Source organism: Notolabrus celidotus, chromosome 16 (genome assembly GCF_009762535.1).
Source record: "Notolabrus celidotus isolate fNotCel1 chromosome 16, fNotCel1.pri, whole genome shotgun sequence".
In the NCBI taxonomy this organism is placed as follows: domain Eukaryota; kingdom Metazoa; phylum Chordata; class Actinopteri; order Labriformes; family Labridae; genus Notolabrus; species Notolabrus celidotus.
In genome coordinates, this window is record NC_048287.1 from 5,316,247 (window position 1) to 5,340,609 (window position 24,363).

A 24,363-nucleotide genomic window follows, 5' to 3' on the forward strand; every position below is an offset into this window, starting at 1 on the left:
ATACAGACAGGAGACAGACAGCCTCGACTCAGGAGGGCAAACCGAGAGTGTCTGTTAATCCACTGGCAAGCCAGAGACAAGAAAGGAGAGGAAGAAGAAAAGAGTGACGGAGGAAGAGGGACAGGTTGCGGCTGACAGGCATGGCTGGAAATGTTGAGCGGCAATTCAGCATGACACGGTGACAGAGCGGTGATAGGGAGACGGCAGAACAAACCCATGCATGAGCAAACATGGGGGGGGGAGATAAGAGTGAGTTAATGCAGAGACAGAGAATGCAAATGAAATGGACGGCCTGATACAGGAGCTCATCGCAGAGGACCAGTGAAAGGCCAGACTGTGAGGAGCCGTCCTCACTGTGCCGTGAGTCTGAAGGGAAGGGTGAAAGACGTGCTGTCACTGCTAATGGATATAATTCATCTATCAACAGCACATTTCAAAGCATGGAGTATATATTTTTAATTTATATGCAGGACAACCAACAACAATTAACCCTTTTACAACCACAATTAGAGATGTTCTAAACATGATCTGTTGAGGTGCTTCTAAAATAAAATATTAAAATAGTTGGTTTTTTTGTAACAGAAATCAAAACCATCATTTTTGCATCATGATTTTTTTCTCTGTTGATGATGTCTTTGTGTCGATGGTGTTGAAATACACAGACTACAGTTATTTTAGGGGTGCACAGTGGTGCAGTGGGTAGCGCTGTTGCCTCACAGTGAGAGGGTTCCCGATTCGAGTCCCCGGTCGGTCAGGTGCCTTTCTGTGTGGAGTTTGCATGTTCTCCCCGTGCATGCATGGGTTCTCTCCGGGTACTCCAGCTCAATAGGTGAATTGGTCACTCTAAATTGCCCGTAGGTGTGAGTGTGTGCGGATGATTGTCTGTCTCTCCAGTTTTGCCCTGTGATAGGTCGGCGACCTGTCCAGGGTGTACCCTGCCTTCCACCCAAAGTCAGCTGGGATAGGCTCCAGCCCCCCGTGACCCCGAACGGGATAAGCGGTGAAGATAATGAATGGATGGTTGTTTTACTTGGTTTAAAATTATCTTAAAGCTCCTCTGAGGAGTTTTTGACTGGTTATGAAACAGACTAAAATGAACACCAATGTCTCTTTATGACCTTAAAAACCACACAAGACTATTAACAGCAACATTTACTATGCCCGGATTGTAATTTTTAAATGCCTGTGAGAGCTGTGAGGGGGTAGGTGTCAGACAGGATGATTAACAGCACGCTGATGGAACGGCCTGTTTTACATATTTCACAGCAGATATTTACAGTGAGTAACACATTTAACTGGTTAATTAAAGCAAGGTGACATTCTTCTCTTTGGCTTTTTTTTGTGGTCAGAAAACACAACTTACACATGTCAGCACAAACTATCACAGATGTACAAGGTACCAAGGACCAGAGGGGGCGCCAGAATCCACACAAACAGAAAGTTCCTCACAGGAACTTTAAACAAAAAATGTCTCTAACACATACACATATCAAGCAAAATTGACTTTTTAATGGTTCTCTACCTGAAATATGTGTCCCAGGCATGTCTACAAACCACCTGAAAATGAAAAAAAATAATTCTGCCCCTGTTCTGATTTCTCCACTTCTCTGTAAATGTGTGCTGAAACAAGCCGTTTCAGTTTTCAGTGTTTTTGTTACGTCACAACAATATCCGGTCTGTAACGGAGTCAGAGCTCGGAGCTTGTTCAGCCCATAGACTGTATAAAACACAACTCGACTTCTGCTCTGTTTTTCATTCCCTGCACACATGTGTGCTAACAAGGAGCTTAGGAGGGAGGCATGCTAGTTGTAGGCTGTCTTAATAAACACAAAGGTCGGTTTTACTCCCCACGTCTGCAGATTTGAAGATCTAGTGGATGATTTCATGGAAAAGTGCTAGCGCTAGTTTGCATAGCCACATAGCTACATGTTCGTTGCTGTGTACCAAGACACACGTCGACATACTGACAAATAAAACAACAAGAAACACTAAATCTGTGACCAATGGTTCAGAAAGGTCCTGCTGCAGGCGCCTCTCCGTCAGGATCAGATTCTGGATCAAATTCAGAGGGTTGAAGTAGTGCGGTCTGTAAGCAGCCGTGTATATTCAGCCAACATGTAAACATTAGATCAACGTGCTGGAGAGCCGAGGCCACATCCACTTCCTGAGGGGGCGTGGTCAGAGAGAAAACAGACCGTTCTGAACAGGACTGAAGAAGAGTGTTTTTCAGGCAGTTAAAATCTGATTTCAAAGTGTTTTTTTGAGCATAAACTTTAAAGACATGTTTTGGGGACCTCTTAGACCAATATATATTGATGAAAAAAAAAGCATGATATGTCACCTTTAATCTCAAAAAGTCAAAACTGTTCAGAGTCTAGGGCGCTGTCACAACTAACACTGCTTTTGTGCGTATGTCCTGAATTTCAGAGCGCTGCCCACCAGAGCTTGTAGTCTGCACGAGTGTGGATAATTTATCCTCTGTACAGACCTGCAATTGGTGTTGACCATGGACTGTATAAATAGCAGTATCCATGACGTCACCCATCTGTTCCTGAAGCACTGTTTTGAAGCCAATCATCAGCGGGTGCCATATTGGATATGCTGAACTCAACCTACCTTCTGTCGAGCTAGTGTCAGGTAAAGAGGCGGACTTGGAGCCTCCTCGCAAACAGCTACAGTGTTCCCGCCTGTCAATCAAGTCAGGCTTGCTTTTTTGAATGGGTGTGAGAAACTGTAGTTTTTTCACTTTCACATTTGCTTCAATTCTGCGGCCGGAGGTTGCTCCTTGTTGTTGCTAAAGCGTATGTCAGAAGCTCCACCCCTTCGTGAATCTGATTGGTCAGTGATCAGGAAGTGACATTGACGAGCATGGTGGTGTTTTACTGAGCTGAGGGAAGAGCGCTTAAAGCTTCTGTTTGCTAGTTTTGGAGCTCCCAGTAGATAAAGAGGTGAGTCTTTTCTTTCCTGAACATGTCCTGCATCTGTGTAAGCAGTGTTTTCTGATAAGAATGAAAAAGCTTAATGTATCATTTCTTGTGAATCTCTGAAGAAAGTGTAAGGAAAAAATGGCTGTTTCTTCGACCTGTGGCAGTACTAGTAGTATTAAAGTTTTTAGTATAAAAAATAACAATATATGACTATCATCAACTGATGTACTTTTAGAATTCTTTATTTTAATTTTGGATCAATGTAATTCCAATTTCATTTAACAATGATCTGGAAACATGTTATTTTGCTGTTTTTCCAATTTAAAGCATCACATATTTAGTACTAATCATGATTAATTGACTTAAACATTTTTAACTTAATTTGATGCCACAGCGAGGAAGCACTTAAAAAAACAAATGACCGTAATTAGATTAACAACGCAAATGAGCTGAAGCATCAATGTAGAAATTGGCAGACTCATTTCTAATACAGAGTTCAAAAATCAATAAAAATCAAAGTCTGAAATTGATTTATTTGTTGGTAACTTTACTGTGCCAGCAGCAATGAAACAGACCATGCTTGTTCTTTTCATAACACTTGTATTGGAGGAACAAAACTAAATTTAAGCAAGGTCCATATGCGACTGACTGGAGCTTTTTCTGTCTTGTTAAAGTCGGGATTCAGATTTTATTTTCATTCCACGCTGAAATAAAAAAAGAGCTCCTCATGTTTCAGAATATTCAGACACAAGAAAGCTTTTTAATTTCTCAAGGAAGGAGGAATTGTTCTTTCAGAAGAGTCTGCTGGCTAAGTGGACAGAGTTTATGAAGGAGCCTGCCAGCATTTTGTTCTACATTGCTTATTTCTTATTTCTCTACTTTTCGCTCTGCTCTGCAACTTGCACCGATAAAAAGAAGCTGCTGGGAAATTGGACCCGACGCTGCACACCTCCCCATATCTCCTTCAGGTTACTCATGGTTTACATTTCTAAAAGAGAGGCTGCTGAACCTCAGAAATCCAAATAAAGGATTTGAAATTAAATATTCTTTGTGTTATTATTCGATGCAAACACTAACACTGGAAGATTGGTATAAAAATAACAGTCGAGGCTGCTGAGGATGTTGGTGCCAAAACAAGGAAAACAACTAAACTGTGCAGTACAGAATACCCTCCCCGCTCCGCTTACCCAGGCAGAGTTGGACTGGTTGAGCTGGTTGAGCATCACCACTGAGGTGCAGCCGTAGTCGTACACCAGCCTCCAGAAGTCGGTGGTGGTTCCTGGCAGAGGGTGCGGCGTTACTACAAAGGCAGCCGGCCGGAGAAAGCTGTCGGCGAGCGCTGCGTTGATGTAGTTGCTGCTTTCTCCCTCAGTGGTGACGAGGAAGGCCAGAGAGCGGTCCGGCGGGAGGACGTCCATGCTGCGGTTCTTCTCACGGTTTCTGGGCATCAGAGAAATGCTGCACTCCTCAACATCCAGGTGAGGAGTCACAGAGTTCAGAGTCTGAAGAGAGGAGAGGGAGGAAGGGGAGGGGATGTGCAGAGAAGATAATTACAAAGGTTGGCATGTTTGCTTGGGAATGTGTTCACATTTTAGATGCAGAGATAAAATGAAAGACTGAGAAGGAAGATTAAGATAAGAGACGACAGACGCAGTGGAACAGAAATACGATCAAAGAGAGATGGACAGATGCAATGAAAACATTCTCCACTCAAACAGCTTCACTGTCAATACTTGACAAGCATAACCATCTCCAATCATCTCTGGGAAACTTTAAAACACATTAATTATCAGTCAAAACCCCCTCAGGGCTTAATGGATAAAAACACATTCAGCGCACTCTCATACATTATGAATAAAGATATTATGAGGCAATGGAAATTGAAATGAACTGATTCTCTAACTCACTTCATATTGTGAATGACTCCCTATTGGTCGGACTAACGAATAGTCTGGTAACTGGAACACAGTGTGTTTAAAAATGTAACAAGCTGTGGTCATGAGGCCGTGTTATTGGACGTCTCATACGAGTGGTGATAGTGCTGCTCATGGAGAGGAGAAAACATTCCAGCCAAAGGTCGCCCAATCAATAACTTTGTAATAGCTGGCATTAAATGTACAAGGCCATACTATTAAATACAAGATAAATACGTGTTCTTGAGTGCAATCTGTGACTTTTCTGCGGAGCAATAATGATTTTTTATGTTGAATGTATATCATAGTTTAAGCTTTAGCGGCCATTGCTATTACACAAGCTGCTCATTTATTTCTAACGGGCTGGGATATTTTCCTGTGACAGACTTAAAGTGAAAGACACCAAGAATAGTGATAAATAAAAAGACTACGTTAAAGAAGCTATAGGGATCACAGTCATGTCAGAGCGATCAACAAGTGCTGGTGACATTTGAGATGAACTCAAATAAAGACAAGCCAAGTAGTGTGATGATCTTTGTTTGTTATTTGAGTCCTGAGAGCTTTAGGTCCAAACTGTCAGCTGTTTTTCATTTACAGAAGTTGATTTAAAACGCAATACAGTTTTGCTTTGTAATAAAAAAACAAGCTCTTGTATTAGTTATATTCAATTCAAATTAGTTGAACTAACAAAACAAAACACAAGGAGTTATTGGTGTACAAATTTAGCACAACGTGTGAATAGATAAACATTAGGGATGAGAATCCCAGGGGAACCTACAATTTGATGTAGAGGTTCCATATTGTATCCTAGGGGAACTTGTGATACGATACAATATTATACGTTACAGAATGTAATGTAGAGGTTCTGTATCCGGGGGAACTTGTGATATGATACGAAGCAATACGATGCGATACAATACATTACGATACGTTATGTTACGTTAAGTTACGATATGAATGTTACATGTTACGTTACGATACGTTACGTTACAGAACAAAATGTAGAGGTATCATATCGTACCCCAGTGGAACTTGCAATACGATCCGATATGATACAATATGATATGATACAATTTGCTACGGTACCACTACGATACAATACGATACTATACGATACAATACAATACAATACAATACAATACAATACGATACGATACCAATACGATACAATACGATACCAATACCGATACAATACGATACTATACGATACAATACAATACAATACGGTACCAATACGATACAATACGATACTATACGATACAATACAATACAATACGATACGATACCAATGCGATACGATACGATACAATACAATACAATACGATACGATACGATACGATACCAATACGATACAATACGATACTATACGATACAATACAATACAATACGATACGATACCAATACGATACAATACGATACTATATGATACAATACAATACGATACGATACGATACCAATATGATACAATACGATACTATACGATACAATACAATACAATACGATACCGATACGATACAATACTACACTTACGAAACATACTGTTGAGGTTCCATATCGTATCCCAGGGGAACTTGGGATATGATATTATAAGATACGATACAAAGTAGGGGTGACCCCAAATAGTCGAATATTCGACGATTCGTTCTAACGAGCCTTAGTCGACTGCCAATCTCATAGTCGAATATTTGCATATGAAATGTGGATCATTCCATTCAAACCATGGGGGTGCTCAATGTCTAATTTTACATTATTTTCCTGTTTCCCATAAAAATAGTGTCTCATTTAGCCTATTTTAATATAAATATAGACTTATTTAATGTAATTCTGAGAACAGCTCTTGAAGTGTTAAATCTCCTTAAAGTGGTAATTAAATCTCCCCTGGTAATTAAAGGTGGACTCTCCCATTTAGCGGGGACCTGTGGAGCAGACGTACCTCAGCTGGCCTTTAAATCTTTCTACGTTCATGGCAGCTCAAAATGTCAGAAAATAAAACTTCAGTTGATTCTAAAAAATAGTGATGAAGATGAGGAGCAGCTTCACGAAGAGGGCTGTGAGATCAAGGATTACCGGACCACACAAAAACTGTACGGGGCCAAAAGAACGAGGAGGGATACCCAAAGCTGTCTGAAGCCTCAAAAACAATCCACAGCATCCCATCCACCTCCACATCATCAGAGAGGATATTCTCAAAGACAGGATTTACAGTCAACAAAGCAAGGAGCGCACTTCTGCCCGTACACACGATGGTTTTCCTCACGTACAATTTGAAAACCGGACAAAGACGCGATGAAAGACTGTTTTAAAAGGTTCTGTTAAGAGATTTAAAAACCCTTTAGCTGGTTCAGGTTTGATTTTGAACATTATACAAATGTTTAGTCTTAAGTTGGACAAACTACCCTCCGCAGTGCTGCTCTCCGCTGTGTGAACACTGTATAAATATCTCCTGATTCCTTACTCTATAGTGGAGCATTGTTCCATGTTTAACGGATGGTGGCCTTATTTGAGTTTTCTCTCCTTCATCACCTCGTTGTTTTTGCAATGTAGATTTTAAAAATCTAAGCTTTATGCTCATAATATTCTGTTGTCCCTTTTACTTTAAGCTACGAGTCTCTTAATTGTAAAGGGTTATGTGTAATATTGTCATGCGGTCACCATCATGCAGACTTTGTGTCAATAAGGAAAAACAACAAACATTCGACTATTAGTCGACTATGGGCAAAATCTGATGAATCAGATTCGACTAAACAAATCCTTAGTCGGGCTCACCCCTAAAACAAAGAGACACAATATGATATGGAATGGAAAGTTACAGTACAGTATGATACAAAACCATACCATACAAAAGGATATGATATGATACGATAGGATATGACACATTCAGTAGGTTACAGACAACACTAAATGCATTGCCCACAATACAGTTAAAATCATGACACAGCAATTTTGGGATACTCAAAATACTGCAAGACAACCGTGTGAGGTTACATCTCAATATCTGATAAACTGAAGAACATCAAATGCTCCTTAAAGGTATAGAGCAGTATTAGTGTCACTGATGCCACTGTGAGGTCTCAAGCAGTAGGGACCCTGTGAGCGGTCACACTGAGGTTGTCTCTATATTCGTGTTTCTCAGCAAAGCAGGCAGAATAAATATTCTATAATGGCTGCAACACATTCTGCTGCAGAGCCAACATGAAGAGACAACAAGTTGGCTTTCCAGAGCTGACAAACCAGACAGTAGCTCTCAGGGTCTGATACACAAAAGGATTCTGCATCTTTTGCACCTGCTTGACTTGTACAAATGAACCCAAAAATAAAAACATCATCTGATTCAAAGCCCACACAAAGGGTTAAATGCACCACAAACTGTGCAGCAAATGGTCTCACTGTCGTGCCGGATTTGTTTGCATACATTAAAATAAGCTATTGTGCGTTTATGTGGGGAAAAATAACTCCCCTTATAAGGAGCGTCATTGCAAAAAAACATCTTATTCATGAACACCTGCGGTAACAGCTTCTCACTGAAAGGGTGGCATTTTTACCATCTGTGGCTCGTTGTTTATAAAGGATATCAGGCTCAAACTTTCCAGTGATCATGACAATATCATTCCTGAATGAACAGAAAATAATGAACCTGTTCATTAAGTCTGTTAATATTACTTTGATATCACTGTTATTGTAATCATGGGTTGAATCTAAAGCTATACTGTTTACATGACAGAGTATTTGTTGGTTTGTTTCATCTGAGTGAGATGCTCTTTGCTCGCTCGCTCTAGAAAGCAAGCTGGATATTATCTGTGAAATTTGTGTCATAAATCGACTTCATAATAAAGTGGTAATAAGTGTCTCTTTCCCCTTCAGCTCATTGTCTATATGAGGACAGATTTGAGCACCATCATGATGAGAGTGCACAGTGCAGCTCCATGCAGCAGAGAGCAGAGATCCTCATCCTCAAAGTCAGATGCAAAACTGGAGCAAACTGCACGGAGCTGTAAAACTTTGTGGGCGTTTTTGCGCTTACATACAAGAGGTGAAATATGCTTTGTAAATTGACCCTTAAAACTGGGGTTGGTAGTCAGATTTAGATACACTTTTTGTTATACTGGTTAAATGATCTTCATGTCCCGATGTCAATCAATACATAATATGTTCTTAAAAAAGAGTGAAAAAAAGCCGCTACCTACAGCCAGAGTAAACCTGGGAAAACAACCAATCCCTGCCATCAGGAGCCAAATGATGTGCTGAGGACCGGTTTTGAATCAGTCGCGATCATATGGCGGCAAATCAGCAGCACTCGTGCATGTGAGTGGGGGCGTCGTTTTGGAGGAGCTCGGAGGGGAGATGGGGAGTGGTTAGACGGAGTCCTGAGGAAATGCTATATTCAAATTCATGCTAGTTTTCCGTGGCTACCAACCCTAGCTTTAAGACAGAGCAGATAACAGAAGCAAATGAAGTGCAGTTACTGGCGCTGATAGCAGCCAGAGTCCATTCTTGGTGAATTCACTTAAAGGAGGTTTATGGAGAGGAGATAGTAGCCGTGTCTCTCCTCTCTCATCATGGGCAGCATGAGATCCTCTTGATAATAAGATGGACGAGCTAACAGGACTAGCCAGGAGTCAGACGGAGTTTCAGGAATGTAGCATGGTGTGCTGCATCAGGATATTCCCAACCACAACGTCTCCCATGACGGCTTCCAGACTGTCCGGGCAGATAGCACAGAGAGCGCTGTGGGCCTGTTTACATCCCCCCTCACGTTCTCAACGCTGCCATAGCCAGACTCCAGAGAGACCACCAGAGTGCCCTCTTCCTGATCTACCGGGACTTCAACCATGTATTTATTTTCTAAATAGCTTATTATTGTATTTGTATAACTTATTGTGTATAGTGCAACTGTAATGACTGAATTTCCTCCCCTGGGATAAATAAAGTATTTCTGATTCCGATTCTGATTCTCTCTAACATCCCATGAGCTCTATATGAATGCAGGAGAGAAGTTCAATGTCTGTGTTTAACTTCTGTGTGTCCGAGCAGCTTTGGTGTTTCTGTTGCCCTGGCTACATATAAAAGAAACATAAATTATTCTTTGCAAACAGGATGGATGGCTCGTGAAACACCAAGAAACTTTTGTTGAAAAAACATCCATTAGACTATGAATGCACTCACAGCTTTGTATACATCTCGTGTGTCTCACCTGAAACTCCTCTCTGAGCTGCGATGTGTTGCTCTGAGAGTCAACCTTCAACATCTCCTTATAGGTGAGAGCAAACTCATTAACAGGGATGGCCGTCTCTCCACACAGACAAGCCTCCAGGATGGCATCGTGGATGAACACGTACTGCTCCTGAAAGACACACAGGAAGAGAAAAATGTGACTAAGTTGCACAAAAACACTCGCTGCACTTCTGAACCTCCTAACTATTAATTGCCCACTTGTGAAGAACAATACAGAATTTAATTACTGCAGCTGACTATTAGTAAAAATTGTCAAACATTTCTCACACCGCTGCGCCCACTCTATCTCATTGTTTTCAAGCACAAAATTGTATATAAATGGGCAAAAAGTGCAGAAATCACACATCAGAGGAGCAAAACACTGCCCACACACAGTACTTAAACAACGTCATGAGCTGTGCAATTAAGCAGGAAACTAGCAGATTTGTTTTGACACGCAACCAAACAAAACATCAAAGAGACAGGAGTACATTCAAAATTACAGACATTTCACTGTCCCCCCCTCCAACTTATTTTACATTTTTAATGTGCCCTGTAATTTCACAAATATGAATTCAGCTGGCAGAGCGGCTCTGCTCGGCTGAGAGGTGACAAGTTAAAATTAAAAGGGACATAAATACTATTGTTTTCCTAATTTACCATTCAGTCTCAAAACACAGCCTTTTTCATAATAAAAGCATTTTACACATCCTCAAAATGTCAACAACTGTATTTACTTTATGAACGTCTTATTCTGGTGAGTTCATTTGAAGCTTCTAGTTCACACGTTCGTACACGTGTGTTCTTACTTTATAAAATAAAAGTTGTTTGATAAATACGTTCTACTTTATGAAGTGTTGATACAGGATACTGCTGTAGACGTCCTGCTGCTGTGGACGTGCCAGACTCAAGCTGCTACAACTACTACTATCTGTCTCACCACTATCATCTCTCTCTGTTCATCTCCCTCTATCCCTCTCTCCAACACGGTCTCAGCAGATGTGTCTAACATGAGTCTGGTCCTGCTGGAGATTTCTGCCTGTTAAAGAAAGTTTGTCCTTGTCACTGTATAGTTAGAGCTGACTCATGCTTGGATCAGCTCTTAGTTATGCTGCTATAGGCTTAGACTGACACACTGGGATCCTGTCTTTCCCTCTCTCTCCTCTCTTTGCCTGTCACTTACTTTAACTCTTCCTGTCCCATTAAAGTTACTAACCATAGACCTTTCTGGAGTCCCTGTGCTCCCTTGTCTAGTAGGTTACTCTGAGTCGCTGCTGCTGTGGACATGCCAGACTCAAGCTGCTACAACTACTACTATCTGTCTCACCACTATCATCTCTCTCTCTCTGTTCATCTCCCTCTATCCCTCTCTCCAACTCGATCTCAGCAGATGTGTGTCTAACATGAGTCTGGTCCTTCTGGAGGTTTCTGCCTGTTAAAGGAAGTTTGTCCTTGCCACTGTAACTTGCTAAATGCTGCAAAGTGCTCTGCTCATGGTGGATTAAGATGAGATCAGACTGAGTCCTGTGTGTAAGATGGGACTGGATCTTATCCTGTCTTGATGTTGGGTCTTTGTTAATAATAGAACATAGAGAACGGTCTAGACCTGCTCTGTTTGGAAAGAATCTTCAGATAACATTTGTTGGAATTTGGTGCTTTATAAATAAAGATTGATTGATTGAACAGGAGGACAGAAAACACTATCGACATTTTCCGCTATGTAAACTGTTTACATCATAATCTAGTTAATCTTGTCAACTAATAAGATATTCTTAAAATATAATGAGAATATTAAATAATTAATTAAACAATGATGTATTGTCTTCTCACTGTGAAAAGAATATTTACAACTTAAGGTTTCTCCAGGAGCAGCTAACTCGATAGAACAGGGCTAGGGGTCACAGCAGTAGACAGGACTCTCCTTGCACAGCCAACCTGCAGACTCAGGTAGCAGCTGGTTGCAGAAGCATACAGATGGAAAATAGAAAATGAACCCCCGCAGTCTGAAATGACTTCACTGTGAGCGAATAATTCATTCTGCCTGTAGCTTCCTCAGACTTGCACAGCATAATCAAATGGGCATTCACAGCTGTGATTAAGACACACGGTCACATCACAATCCTAATCGTTCATTCACAAATCCACGTCATTCACGAGACCTCTGAATGTGTGCTGTGCTACTGGCACAAGGACGTTAGCAGCAGAGCTTGTACATTGGGAGGTGGAGCCACCTTGGATTGGACTTATCCATCCAGCATCAGTGAGCCTGTCACTGGCTCACTGGTATTCCTTCCTTAAACCACTCTCAGTGGGTACTGATCACTGAAGACAGGAGACATCCCACAATAGCTGCAGATGCTCTGGTGGTTTCGATGTCACAGTTTGGCCCTCGTTAAAGTCGCTTCAATCCTTACGCTATCCAATATTTCCTCCTAACGCTACAACTTAGAGGACAAAGGGTTGTTCTGCTGCCTAACATCTTGGGACTGAGGTGACACTGTAAAGAGAGAATCACTGATATTCACGTCACCTTTCGTGTGTCATAATCTTATGGCTGATCCGTGTTTGTCTCTCAGTACCTTTTCTTTATTTGTACCCTCGCTTCAGAATATTGAGACCTTGACATTGCTAATGTTAACAACATATCTGAACATTTCCAGAGATGATAATGGTAGAAACTGCTGAAAATATGGGTTTCCAGGAGCTTCATAGTGTGATATCTAAACCTGTGATCTCCTGGTTAACGGTGTCGGCCTCTCTAACGGCATAGCGGCCCTCCTACTCACTTCAGTCTGGATCATGTTGATTCTCCGAGAACAAAGGGTCTTGACACAGTTGTAGATGTCCACCACTCCCTCACACTCGGCCATATCCAGCATGACATCCAGCACAATGTAGCAGCCGGTCCTTCCAGCCCCCATACTGTTAGAGAAGAGAGAGGAGGGATCGACAAGCTTGAACACAACACTGAAATGTAAAAAGTCTCAGCAGGGGGGTCTTTAGTAATGATCGAGATTCTCTGCCCAGAGTTGAGCATAACGATAAGAAGCTTTGTTCTGTAAAGAAAGAGAAGAAATACTCTGGCCATTATGCTCCGGTATCAGAGAAAAATCTAAGCTTCAGTTTGAAACATGGAAAACCTTTTAAATACAGAACGCTAAGACATTTAAAAATGCTCCATGTAGCGGCCTATGCCTCCCATGTGTGGGTCTAACACTGTGATGAAGGCACGAGTGGGTGTTTGTGAATGCAGAATCCCTCCTCAGGTGCTGTTTGGTTACTTAAAAATCCATCTGTGAACCTACACTAAGATGTTTCATGCCCCATGAATGCATTTGTCTTCATAGTAATTCCTGTTTTTTCCCCAATAACCAGAAAACATCTCCCTGCAGTGCGTCAATAAAGTTGAGCTACATCATCATTTATGATAAGATGCAAAGGGATCGGTGCTTCATCAGAATTAGAGCCAGCAATGAGCTGTGGTACAGAAGTAGAGTGGATAAAGATAAATCCATACAGTCAACAATACATCTCAGAGTCTCAGTTATTATGATATTTACTCATGTTCATGTTGTTCATGGTTTCTAGACTTATGCTGCTGGTATTTTTCACAGACGTACATATGTAAAGTATATGTAGCACTATACTAATTTAATATCCGGCTCTCTTACTGATCTTCCAGTTGTGTAAGATGCTTGATTCTGATTGGTCAAAACCCCTTGACAATGGTTATTAACTTTCACTAACATGAGAAACATGATAGCAGCAGGGTTCAAAGTTGTGACATTAGTTTCTTTTTAAAGGTGTGTGAACCACAGAGCTCAGAGAAGAAGGAGAGCTGAATGAGGACAGTTTCATGTTCAATCCACCACAACAGGCAGAGAAGAATGGAACGATCACTATACTTAAATTATTCCCCGGCTCTCTTACTGATCTTCTGGTTGTGTAAGATGCTTGATTCTGATTGGTCAAAACCCCTTGACAATGGTTATTAACTTTCACTAACATGAGCAACACCAGAGGCAAACTGATCACACATCATGTCAAATCAATCCACAGAAAAGAGTTCAGACACATTTAGCTTCTGCTTGTTGACACCATAGACCGTAAGGTGAGGTGAAACCGTTAGCTTCTGTTAGCATCAAAATAATGAGGATAAAACGTCAGCTTCTGTTAGCATGCTAAATGGGCAGGCTACCACCATCACCATGGAACAATAACTGAGGAGGAATCACTGGGACTATTTTTTTTAAGTTAGTAGCCGGGGAATAAGTGGGATAATGTATGGTTAGCAGCTGGTTATGGGAGTGGAGGGGAATGTTCACTCCAACTATCTGTTAACCATACATTATCCCTTAAGGCTGATTTATACTTCTGCGTCGAATCGACGGCGTAGCCTATGCCGGGGGTTCCGAGTAGCTCCCATACCTACGCAGAGGCCTACGCACATAGCTGACGTGCACCTCCTCCAAAATGACCGCAAGCCCTGTGATTGGTCCGCTCGGCGGCTTGTATTTCCTGCATTTACAGCACTTCCGAGATCCCCACTCATCGGCCATGTATTTCATCTCCTCCTCTCTATTCTTCATGTAATCATGTCTGTATGATAAACAGCAACATGTGTCAGCTGTAGATTAATATAACACGCTCTGAATCTCTGTGGAAAAGGAAACAGAGATCGTAGCAGGGTCGGAAGCAGGCGACCAGCTATCAGAGAGACCGCACTGCCCTCAAGTGTTTCGACACAGACACATCGCCGCAGAGGTATGTAGTGCTCATGTCCGCGTCAGCCCCTGCTGCGTGGGGGAGATGCAGAAGTATAAATCCGCCTTTACTTATTGGGTTGACTTTGAGGCACACACTCATCATACAGTCTGACTAGGAAAGGCAGAGCGTAGAACAGTCAGAATTAGTCTGCTTGATCTTCTGATGTTAAACAGGGTACAAAGATATCCACGCTGATTCTGGGCACGATTCCCTTCTTCTGACAAAAGTCAGCAAAGGCCTGATTTTCTGACGGTGGATTATCTTGTCAGACTGTCATGTGGTGTGAGGTACGTTGAGAGGGATTATACTTTACTCGGTCCGCTCAGGAGACGGTTTAGGGATGACATTGATGTGAAATTGTAAATATAAAACACGTTCAATAACATCTCTGATGGGGGAACCCAAAAGACACGCTTTGTGGATTTTCTCCTGGAAATGAATGACAGCCAATCAGGAAGCAAGCTAACTGAAGAAGGAAGCACAACAAATGCAGCCTTGGTGATAAACAGGAAGTTTTAAGTTTAAGGCAGAAGTGAGAAAAGTGTTTTTACGACATGACTTTGTTGACAATGAAGTCACGTTTGACCGCAAGATCACTTTTGAGTGTGTGTGGGCTATTTCTCTCCCCAGACTATATGAACAAAACTGTGATTTTAAAAATGGTATAGTTTGAGCTTCACTTTAGCCCCTCAAAAAACAAGCATTGTGTGTCTGTTGTCCAAATTTATATAAGAAGTGCTTTAAAGAGGACAATAGAGGATAAAACTGATTGAAATCTGCATAAAAGATGAGTTTTATGGGTATTTTTGGCTCTCAGAGCTCTACAGTAAAAAACCCAAAGAAATATATAATTCATGATTATGTTTGATGTCAATTTTAGGAGTTATTTCTAATGACTCACGTCTGTAGATTGAGTTGATTTGGAAGCTCGTGCTTGTTTCAGTGCAATGTTGGTGTTACAAATTCCACGTTTAGATCCTGCACTATATTTATGCAACACAGAGGCACAAACAAACTAACAAATCATGACAGCAGAAGACAAGTACCTCCTACAATTTGTAAATAGACTTTAATTTATCAGTGGAGTGTGGTGGATTAGAGAGAGATACGTAACGGCTGAATGTATTTTCACCAAAAGGTCTGTCATGAAGAGCCCAAAATGTGTTCAAACAGGACCAAGGTTAAAATATACAGACTAGCCTTTTAAAAATCCAGCAATTACAGAGGTGAGGAGATGTTCCCTGTGAGCGACAGCATCATGTTTTCCAAGTTTAACGTCAACATTCAGCCGTCACACAGAGAATAAAAGGCCTTCGCTGAAAAGCTACACAATATCCTTGATCATGTAACATCAAGCTGCCTACGTCTCTCTGAGTTTCCTTCTGGTTTGCTGTAAAATACAACACTGTATGTCTTTTCAATTTTTTGTATTTGTCTGCTGCTGTCACTATTGTGCTCTCCACCTACACTTAAAATCAACAAGACGCTGAAAGTTTGTTCTGAAAATACAGAAATGTCCTGAAGAAGTCATAAACATGGTGTGCTGAACATCACAGACTCAGTATTCGAGGCAGTAAATATTAGACCATTACATCTTTTAAATTATAGTTAGGATGGAGGGCGATGGGTTACCTGCAGTGGACCACCACAGGTCCAGCATCAGGCGGTGTTGAGGCCTTGACCCGGCGTAGGAAAGCCAGCAGGCCTGTGGCGTGGTACGGCACCCCGTGCTCAGGCCAGGAGGTGAAGTGGAACTGGCACACCTCATGTTTGGCGGGATAACCCCTCTGGAGGACGCAGGTTTGGAGAGATGCTAGCGTTAGTTAGCCACAGGGTACTTTGAGGTGAGTGGTTCAACTCTACAATGACTTATACAGAGGTAGACGACATTTATTAACCCTTTTCCTGTCTCCACTTGTGACATCTGCTTTAATAACACATATCTAAGAATGCTACAAATGCAAGAGGAAGATGGAGTGACAATCCAAAGAGCTAACACAAAGATGATTATCAGCAGCCTGTTGCAACACAGATTTTAACACAAGTCTTTCAAGGCAAATAGCCAATCCTAGTTCTGGTTTTTAGGGTGGCACCATGGCACCAAGGTGGTCAGATTTCTTTGGGGGGCCCTTGCCTTAAACGGCCTTAACGAGCAAATAGAAACACATTTAGACAAAACCCCAGAGGCTAAATGAGACGTGTTTAGCAGATGCTGTTAAAACAAGGAGAACTGGGTTAAATATGATGCTGGAGCATGACTCACCCTCTCCATGGCGAAGGTGCGAACGGTGTACTCTGCCAGTGTTTCAGTCTTTAGTAGCGTTATCTTAATGTCACCGTAGAGCTCAGTGTCATCAGGCCAATACTTACAGCACTTCATCTGGACAAACAACAAAGACAGTAGTTCAGAAAGGGTTGCAACCATACAGGAGATAACAAACCTTTCGAGCACCCGGCACTGAGATTTAAATCAGCAGACGTATTGCCGTGCTCTAATCCTGCCGTGACCTTTCTCTAAATATTTGGACTTTCCTTCTGTTGTTGCAATCCTCCCCACCATCACAGCTCTGACAGAAATGTGTTGACAGCGAGGTTAGATAAGACATCTTTGACTGATGATGTCTTGAGGCATTTCTCACTTTGGAAATTGAACGTACAGTTAGAGATGGTGTTATTTTCGTCTCTCTGTCCTCTGACAAAACTCTGACTTTTAACTTTCTAAGTGAGTTGCTCTTTTTTCCCCAATGATTCACTTGTTTTTTGAGGGAGTGGAGGTGTCAACATTATTTTCTCCTGGTGGCTGCATTGGTTTAAAAACTCTACTTTTGTCCACCTCAACAGGATAATAGCGGGGGATGGTCACTGCACCTGTGCTGCCATGTGAAAAGGTGACACATTAAAAAAACACTTTTATTCACAGTGGGTTTTTTTCCTTTCAGACCCAGAGTGATTTTTCTTTTTTTCTATTCACATTCTATCTTGACTTGCGGTTCTTTCAGGTTCCTGGAAACACATTTTACTTCTTTCTTATTCGTTTACTTCACTTTCACTGAAGGGATGTCATGTTTTTTTATATGCTTGGTTATGTACGGTGGCTGGGAAGTGCAATGCACATTTACAAAGGATGAAACAATTTTACAAAGTTGAAGACACATTTACATTTCGGAAAACATTTTTACGTTTTAGAAGACAAAATTACATAAGCAAAACACTTTTACCAAGACCAGAACAAATTTACATTTAAAGCTGGGGTTGGTAATCAGATTTAGATACACTTTTTGTCATACTGGTTAAAATGATCTTTATGTCCTGATGGCAATCATTACATGATGTGTTCCTAAAAAAGAGTGAAAAAAAACTGCTATCTACAGCCGGAGTAAACCTGGGAAAACACCAACCAATCACCGTTTTTTGGCTCCCCAAATTTTAAACCAATCAAATCCCGTCCAGCCGTTCTGCCCTCCTCCTGCGCGTACATTTCCCCGGCGTGCACTCCTCCGAGTCTCCGTCTCCTGCCTCTACTTCCCCTGACTCTATTTACTGCCCCTCTTGCTCGTCCTCGGGCCTGTCCCCTCTGACCTGATGAGGTGCTTTGCTCAGGACTGTAGTCCGGATCAGAGTCTAAAAAGCTCTCACCAACAAGCAGAATAATTAATGACGTTCAGTAAGTCCTACAGAAAATATATATTTATTGTAGCGTCCGTCCGGACGCTGTAGTGATGACGAGCCGATTGGTCAACACGCTGAGTTTTAATAACCGGTCACTGTCGGCCGTGATCACGCCAACCAACAAAGCAACAATCAATGTTTGAATGAATGAAGAACTTCTCCTCTCCTCTCTCCCACTCGCACACTCTACACCTCTCCTGATGCCTTCACTGACCGTCAACACTGTAGGAATGAAGAACATCTACACTGAACACGTTTAACAAACAGTAGAGCTGTTACAGTATTACATGTGTTATAACTTTTCTCCTGATATCATGTCACTGGTACAACTGGATAATGCTAGCATGATAGTTGTGAGTACTAACAGCAGCCCTGTCTGTTTGTGTTTTTAACTTTCACTATGAGAATGTTTTGGTGAGGACCGGTTTTGAATCAGTCACCATCATATGGTCGAGAATCAGCAGCGCGCGTGCATGTGAGCGGGGGGGCGTCGTTTTGGAGGAGCTCCGAGGGAGGAGGGGAGGGGTTAGACGGAGTCATGAGGAAAAGCTACATTCAAATTCATGCTGGTTTTCCGAGACTACCAACCCTAGCTTTAAGGAAACAAATTTACAAAATCAGAAACACCTTTAAAGAGACAGTACATTTTTACCAGTCCAGAAACAAAATTTGAACAGCAGATTCTGGCGGAACAGGAATGTACCAATTATTTTCAAAATAAAAGACGTCTGTAATGTGAAAACGTGCAACAGCCAGGCAATTAATATATATTTAACAATATCAACCCTGTTTCCACTAAATATTTTGATTCAGACTGATGAGAGAACACCTCAAAATGTGTTCCTGCCAATCACAGCTGTATTGGATTTGGAATTTCAAAAAAAACTTGGAAATTTAGCGGTCCGAATCAAGATATTTTAGTGTAAACAGGTTTGCTAATGTCAACTATACACTACCAGTCAAAAGATTTGAAAAACCTTCTCATCCAAAAGTTTGTATTTATTTTAATGATTGTAAACACTGTAGATTAATACTGAAGACATCAAAACTATGAAAGAACATATATGGAATTATTGAATGAACAAAAAAGTGTTAAACAAATCAGAATCTGTTTTATATTTTAGATTCTGTAAAGTAGCCCCCTTTTTCCTTCATGACAGCTTTGCACACTCTTGGTATTCTCTCAGTCTGCTTCATGAAGTGGTCTCCTGGAATGGTTTCTAATGAACATGAGCCTTGTCAAGAGTTCATTTGTAGAATGACTTGCCTTCTTAATGTGTTTGAGACCATCAGTTGTGTTGTTCAGAGGTAGGGTTAGTACACAATGGATAGCCCTATTTGACTACTGTTGTAATCCAGATTATGGCAAAACCAGATTATTTCATAGTTTTGATGTCTTCAGTATTAATCTACAATGTTGAAAATAATTAAAATAAATAACAACCATTGAATGAGAAGGTGTGTCCAAACTTTTTACTAGTAGTGTACATTAATACCCTGGCTGTTTTATATTACAGACATCTTTTATTTTGAAAATCATTGGTACATTCCTCTTTCGTCAGAATCTGCTGTTTCTAATTTTGTTTCTGGTAAAAATGTTCCATCGCTTGTAAATGTGTTTCTGATTGTGTAAATTTGTTCTGGCCTTGGCAGAAGTGTTTTGATAATGTCATTTTGTTTTATAAAACATAAAAAAATAAATACAAAAAAGTAAATTTCTCACCAAGTTTGTAAAAGTATTTCATCCTTTGTAATTCAAAGCTTGATCTGTAAGGCAACTGGACTGGTAGAAAATCTTGAAGACATTTCACCTCTCCTCTGAAAGGCTTCTTCAGTTCTGACCAGACTGGGGAAGAGCTAGAAAATATAAGCCTCTAACAGTCGTGGGTGTGTTCAAGTAGTCACAAAGGATCCTAACTAGTTCCTGGCAGTTGTTTACCTACTGTACCTCCTGACAATGGTTCAGTACCTCCTGGCAGTCGTTAGTCTAGTTCCTGACACAGGGACTAAATGTTTTGAAAAGAATAATGTGCAGCAGCAGTTTTCTGCCTCACAAAACACATCAAATCAGGGACTCTGTCCAGCAGCTGTGATATTTTGGCCTGTCAGTTCATCGGGGCTGATCAGACAATGAATAGAGGAAGTGGAGGCACATTTAAGTTAAATTTCATCCTTGAAAAGCTAAAAGCTAAATGCCATGTTAAAAAACAAGCCACAAACTCCAACCATTAAATGTTGTTGTATGTTTTGGAGGCTTTAACAGGAGCTTACAGGACTGAGGAGATGCAGGAACACTGAACACATAATGTTCCTCCATTGTTCTTTATATACATGAAAGCTTTGACCTTTCTCAGCCATCAAAGCAAAAGGTGATCACTTACGATCACACAGCAGCCGTTTCCTCCAACAATACGGAGTGCGGCATCAATTCTTCTGATTTACAGTGAAAGATAAAGGGGAGCACCAGAAAAATACATCCTCTCCATCCATCATCACAACTGGCTGGAGAGGTCACAGGACAAAAGGAAGGGAAACCTACCCGGCCCACTTCAACCAGCTTGGTGATCATGACAATACTGAAGCAGTTCTCCTGCCACACCATCCGCCAGAAGTCGTAGATCATCTCCTGCTTTGGGCCTGCAGAGGAGGAGATATACAGGAGAGGTATAGGTGGAGGCGTGAGTGGGGGAAGAAAATGAGTAGGGGAGGAGGATAAGGAGGGCGGAGGGATGAGCCATAAGTCAGAGAAAATAGCAGCAATAACCATCAATGTAGAGGTGCTGTGTAATCCATGCCAGGGAATAGAGTAACAATGTGTCATTCATGAACTATCGCCCGCTCTGTGTTCTCCCAATACTACAGAGAAATGTCATTTCAATACACCCACAAATCCTCGCCTATTGTGCAAACAAGCTCCTGTACTGCCTTTCCCAGGCAGCGGTGGCTGACACAAATCACAGCCCAACGGAGAGGCTGACACTTTCATTGATTTCATTACACCTCTGCGTTGATAATATCACACGGTCCTCCTTCATACCGACTCTTCTGCCAAATACACTCCACCCCTTTAGTGAACAAGATGTCTCTGCATCTCCACCCATCTAGATTGTTTAATAGGAGTATTATCTCTTCACCTCTACATGGCCAACATGACTTCAGAGGAGAAGGTTATCATACTTCATTTGTTTGTGTGTGGAGAGGAATCTTATATATATATATATATATATATAAATATATATCTTATATTTTAGATTCTTTAAAGTGCCCTACTATAATGCAGACAGTTCTGATAATAGTAGCTTAACTCATCATTGTAACTTCCTGTTTTCATTTACTGGCCATAGAGCCCTGCAGGTTTTTCAAAGACCATGCTCTCATGTGCTGTTTAGCCTGCAGTGACATATTCACTGATTTTCTCATGTTTTGCTCAAGGCTTAAATGTCAAATGTTAAAAGAAATTTTAGATCCACTATTAAACATTCAAACCACATGGTTGTGATCTATTTATACTTCTTTAATTCAAACAAACTGAATGGGGATGCATGTTGCAGCCCATGCGGAAGTGTACTGCATTTCATCGAGCATCCGCCTGAGGCTGGCTGCAGAAACACTGGAAACCACATCCACACCCATTCAAAGAAGACAATCTTAGCAGCAGAAATAAACATGTTTACAGCCTGGTTCAAAAAACGGCTCGGCTCTACGTAGCTAATTTTTTTATCGGCACACACTGTACGGTTCAGAAGATATTAAGATTACCAGTTTTTGCCCAAATAAGGACATGGCAGACTTGACTGACGGGCGGGAACACATAGCTGTTGGTGAGGAGGCTCAAACCCCGCCTCTTTACGTCACACTCTTTTGGTTGAGTTCAGCATTTCCAATATGGCTGCCGCTGACGATTGGCTTCAAAACAGCGCTCAGGAACAGATGGGTGACACGACAGATACTACGTCCATTATTTATACAGTCTATGGTCCTGACAAAAGGTTTAAAGGTGACATATTATGCTCTTTTTTATCTAAATATATTGATCTAAGAGGTCGCCAAAACATGTCTTTAAAGTTTATTGCTCAAAAAAACACTTTGAAATCAGATTTCGGTCTGCCTGTAAACCCCTCTTTTTCAGCCCTGCTCAGAACAGGCTGTTTTCTGTGTCTGTGCCTTTAAATGAGAATGAGCTCTCTGACCACGCCCCCTCGGGAAGTGGATGTGGCTTCGGCTGTCCAGCACGTTGATCTGATGTTTACATGTTCACAACCCTCTGAATTTGATCCAGAATCTGATCCTGGTGCCTGCAGCAGGACCTTTCTGAAGGATTGGTCACAGATTTAGTATTTCTTGTTGTTTTATTTGTCAGTATGTAGACGTGTGTCTTGGTACACAGCTTCGAACATGTTGCTATGTGGCTATGCTAACTAGCGCTAGCACTTATCCATGATAAATAAAAATCATCCACTAGATCTTCAAATCTGCAGACGTGGGGAGTAAAACCGACCTTTGTGTTTATTAAGACAGCCTACAACTAGCATGCCTCCCTTCCAAGCTCCTTGTTAGCACACATTTGTGCAGGTAATGAAAAACAGAGGAGGAGTTGAGTTGTATTTTATACAGTCTATGGGCTGAACAAGCTCCGAGCTCTGACTCCGTTACAGACCGGATATTGTTGTGACGTAACAAAAACACTGAAAACTGAAACGGCTCGTTTCAGCTCACATTTACAGAAAGGTGGAGAAATCAGAACAGGGGCAGAATGGATTTTTTTCATTTTCAGGGGGTTTGTAGACATGCCAGGGAAACATATTTCAGGTAGAGAACCATTAAAAAGTCGATTTTGCATGATATGTCACCTTTAAAGCTCGTCTGAGAAACGTGTGTTGGTTGTGTCGCCCCTGAGAACAGAACTGTACCTCTCACCTCTTTGTTTGTCACTTCCTGTACTTGTGTAAGTAACCCTTTCTCTAAATGTCATCCTGCTGTCTTTTGCAAACACATGTATATCTCAGGAATCCTTGCAATGGATGATTTTAATATGGCATGTTTTGGGAGTGTTCGGTAAATCACTGCATCTGACAGCTGTGTTCTCAGACGTTAAGTATGACTACATGTCAATAGTCAGTCTTCAAGCTGATGGTCTTGTTTGCATTTGGAAACCATAAAGTGGCAGCAATATTAGTTTCACTCTGATTCATCATCGGTTAAAAACTCCTCACAGGTGCTTCAAGTGTAAAAAAGTTAATTTCGACCACCGGGAACTGAATATGCTATGAAATAAAATTATCTTTCTTCTTACGCTGAATGAATGGGGCACAAGACTACTGAAATCTTTACAGACATGTTGTTGATTCTCCTCTATCCCTCTCTCCAACACAGTCTCAGCAGATGTGTGTTTAACTTGAGTCTGGTCCTGCTGGAGGTTTCTGCCTGTTAAAGGAAGTTTGTCCTTGCCACTGTAACTTGCTAAATGCTGCAAAGTGCTCTACTCATGGTGGATTAAGATGAGATCAGACTGAGTCCTGTCTGTAAGATGGGACTGAATTGTATCCTGTCTTGATGTTGGGTCTTTGTTAGTTATGGAACATAGAGTACAGTTAAAGGGACACATCTCATATTAAAGCTTATAGTAAGGGCCGGCTCTTAGTTATGTTGCTATAGGCTTAGACTGCCGGGGGAACTGATCCTGTGTTCCCTTCTCTCTCCTCTCTTTGCCTGTCACTTACTTTAACTCTACCTGTCCCATTAAAGTTACTAATCACATCTAAATCTGACTACCCACCCCAGCTTTAAACATTCAAACCAAATGGTTGTGATCTATTTTTATTTTTTTTATTTAAACAAACTGCATTTGGATGCATGTTGCAGCGAGTGGAGCCACC

At 41.3% G+C, this 24,363-nt stretch overlaps 1 protein-coding gene across 5 annotated transcripts in view; it reads right to left on the reverse strand.

Annotated features, from left to right (window-relative positions):
• ptprua (protein tyrosine phosphatase receptor type Ua) overlaps positions 1 to 24,363 on the reverse strand; it is a 334,107-nt gene that overhangs the window by 16,501 nt on the left and 293,243 nt on the right. For all 5 annotated transcript variants that reach the window (XM_034704890.1, XM_034704892.1, XM_034704887.1 and 2 more), the window contains 6 exons: positions 21,027 to 21,124; positions 17,082 to 17,198; positions 16,451 to 16,605; positions 12,838 to 12,973; positions 10,032 to 10,181; positions 4,115 to 4,429 (listed from right to left, as the gene is read on the reverse strand). In XM_034704890.1, the coding sequence (XP_034560781.1) occupies positions 4,115 to 4,429; positions 10,032 to 10,181; positions 12,838 to 12,973; positions 16,451 to 16,605; positions 17,082 to 17,198; positions 21,027 to 21,124 (971 nt within the window). The remainder of the gene's footprint in view (positions 1 to 4,114; positions 4,430 to 10,031; positions 10,182 to 12,837; positions 12,974 to 16,450; positions 16,606 to 17,081; positions 17,199 to 21,026; positions 21,125 to 24,363) is intronic.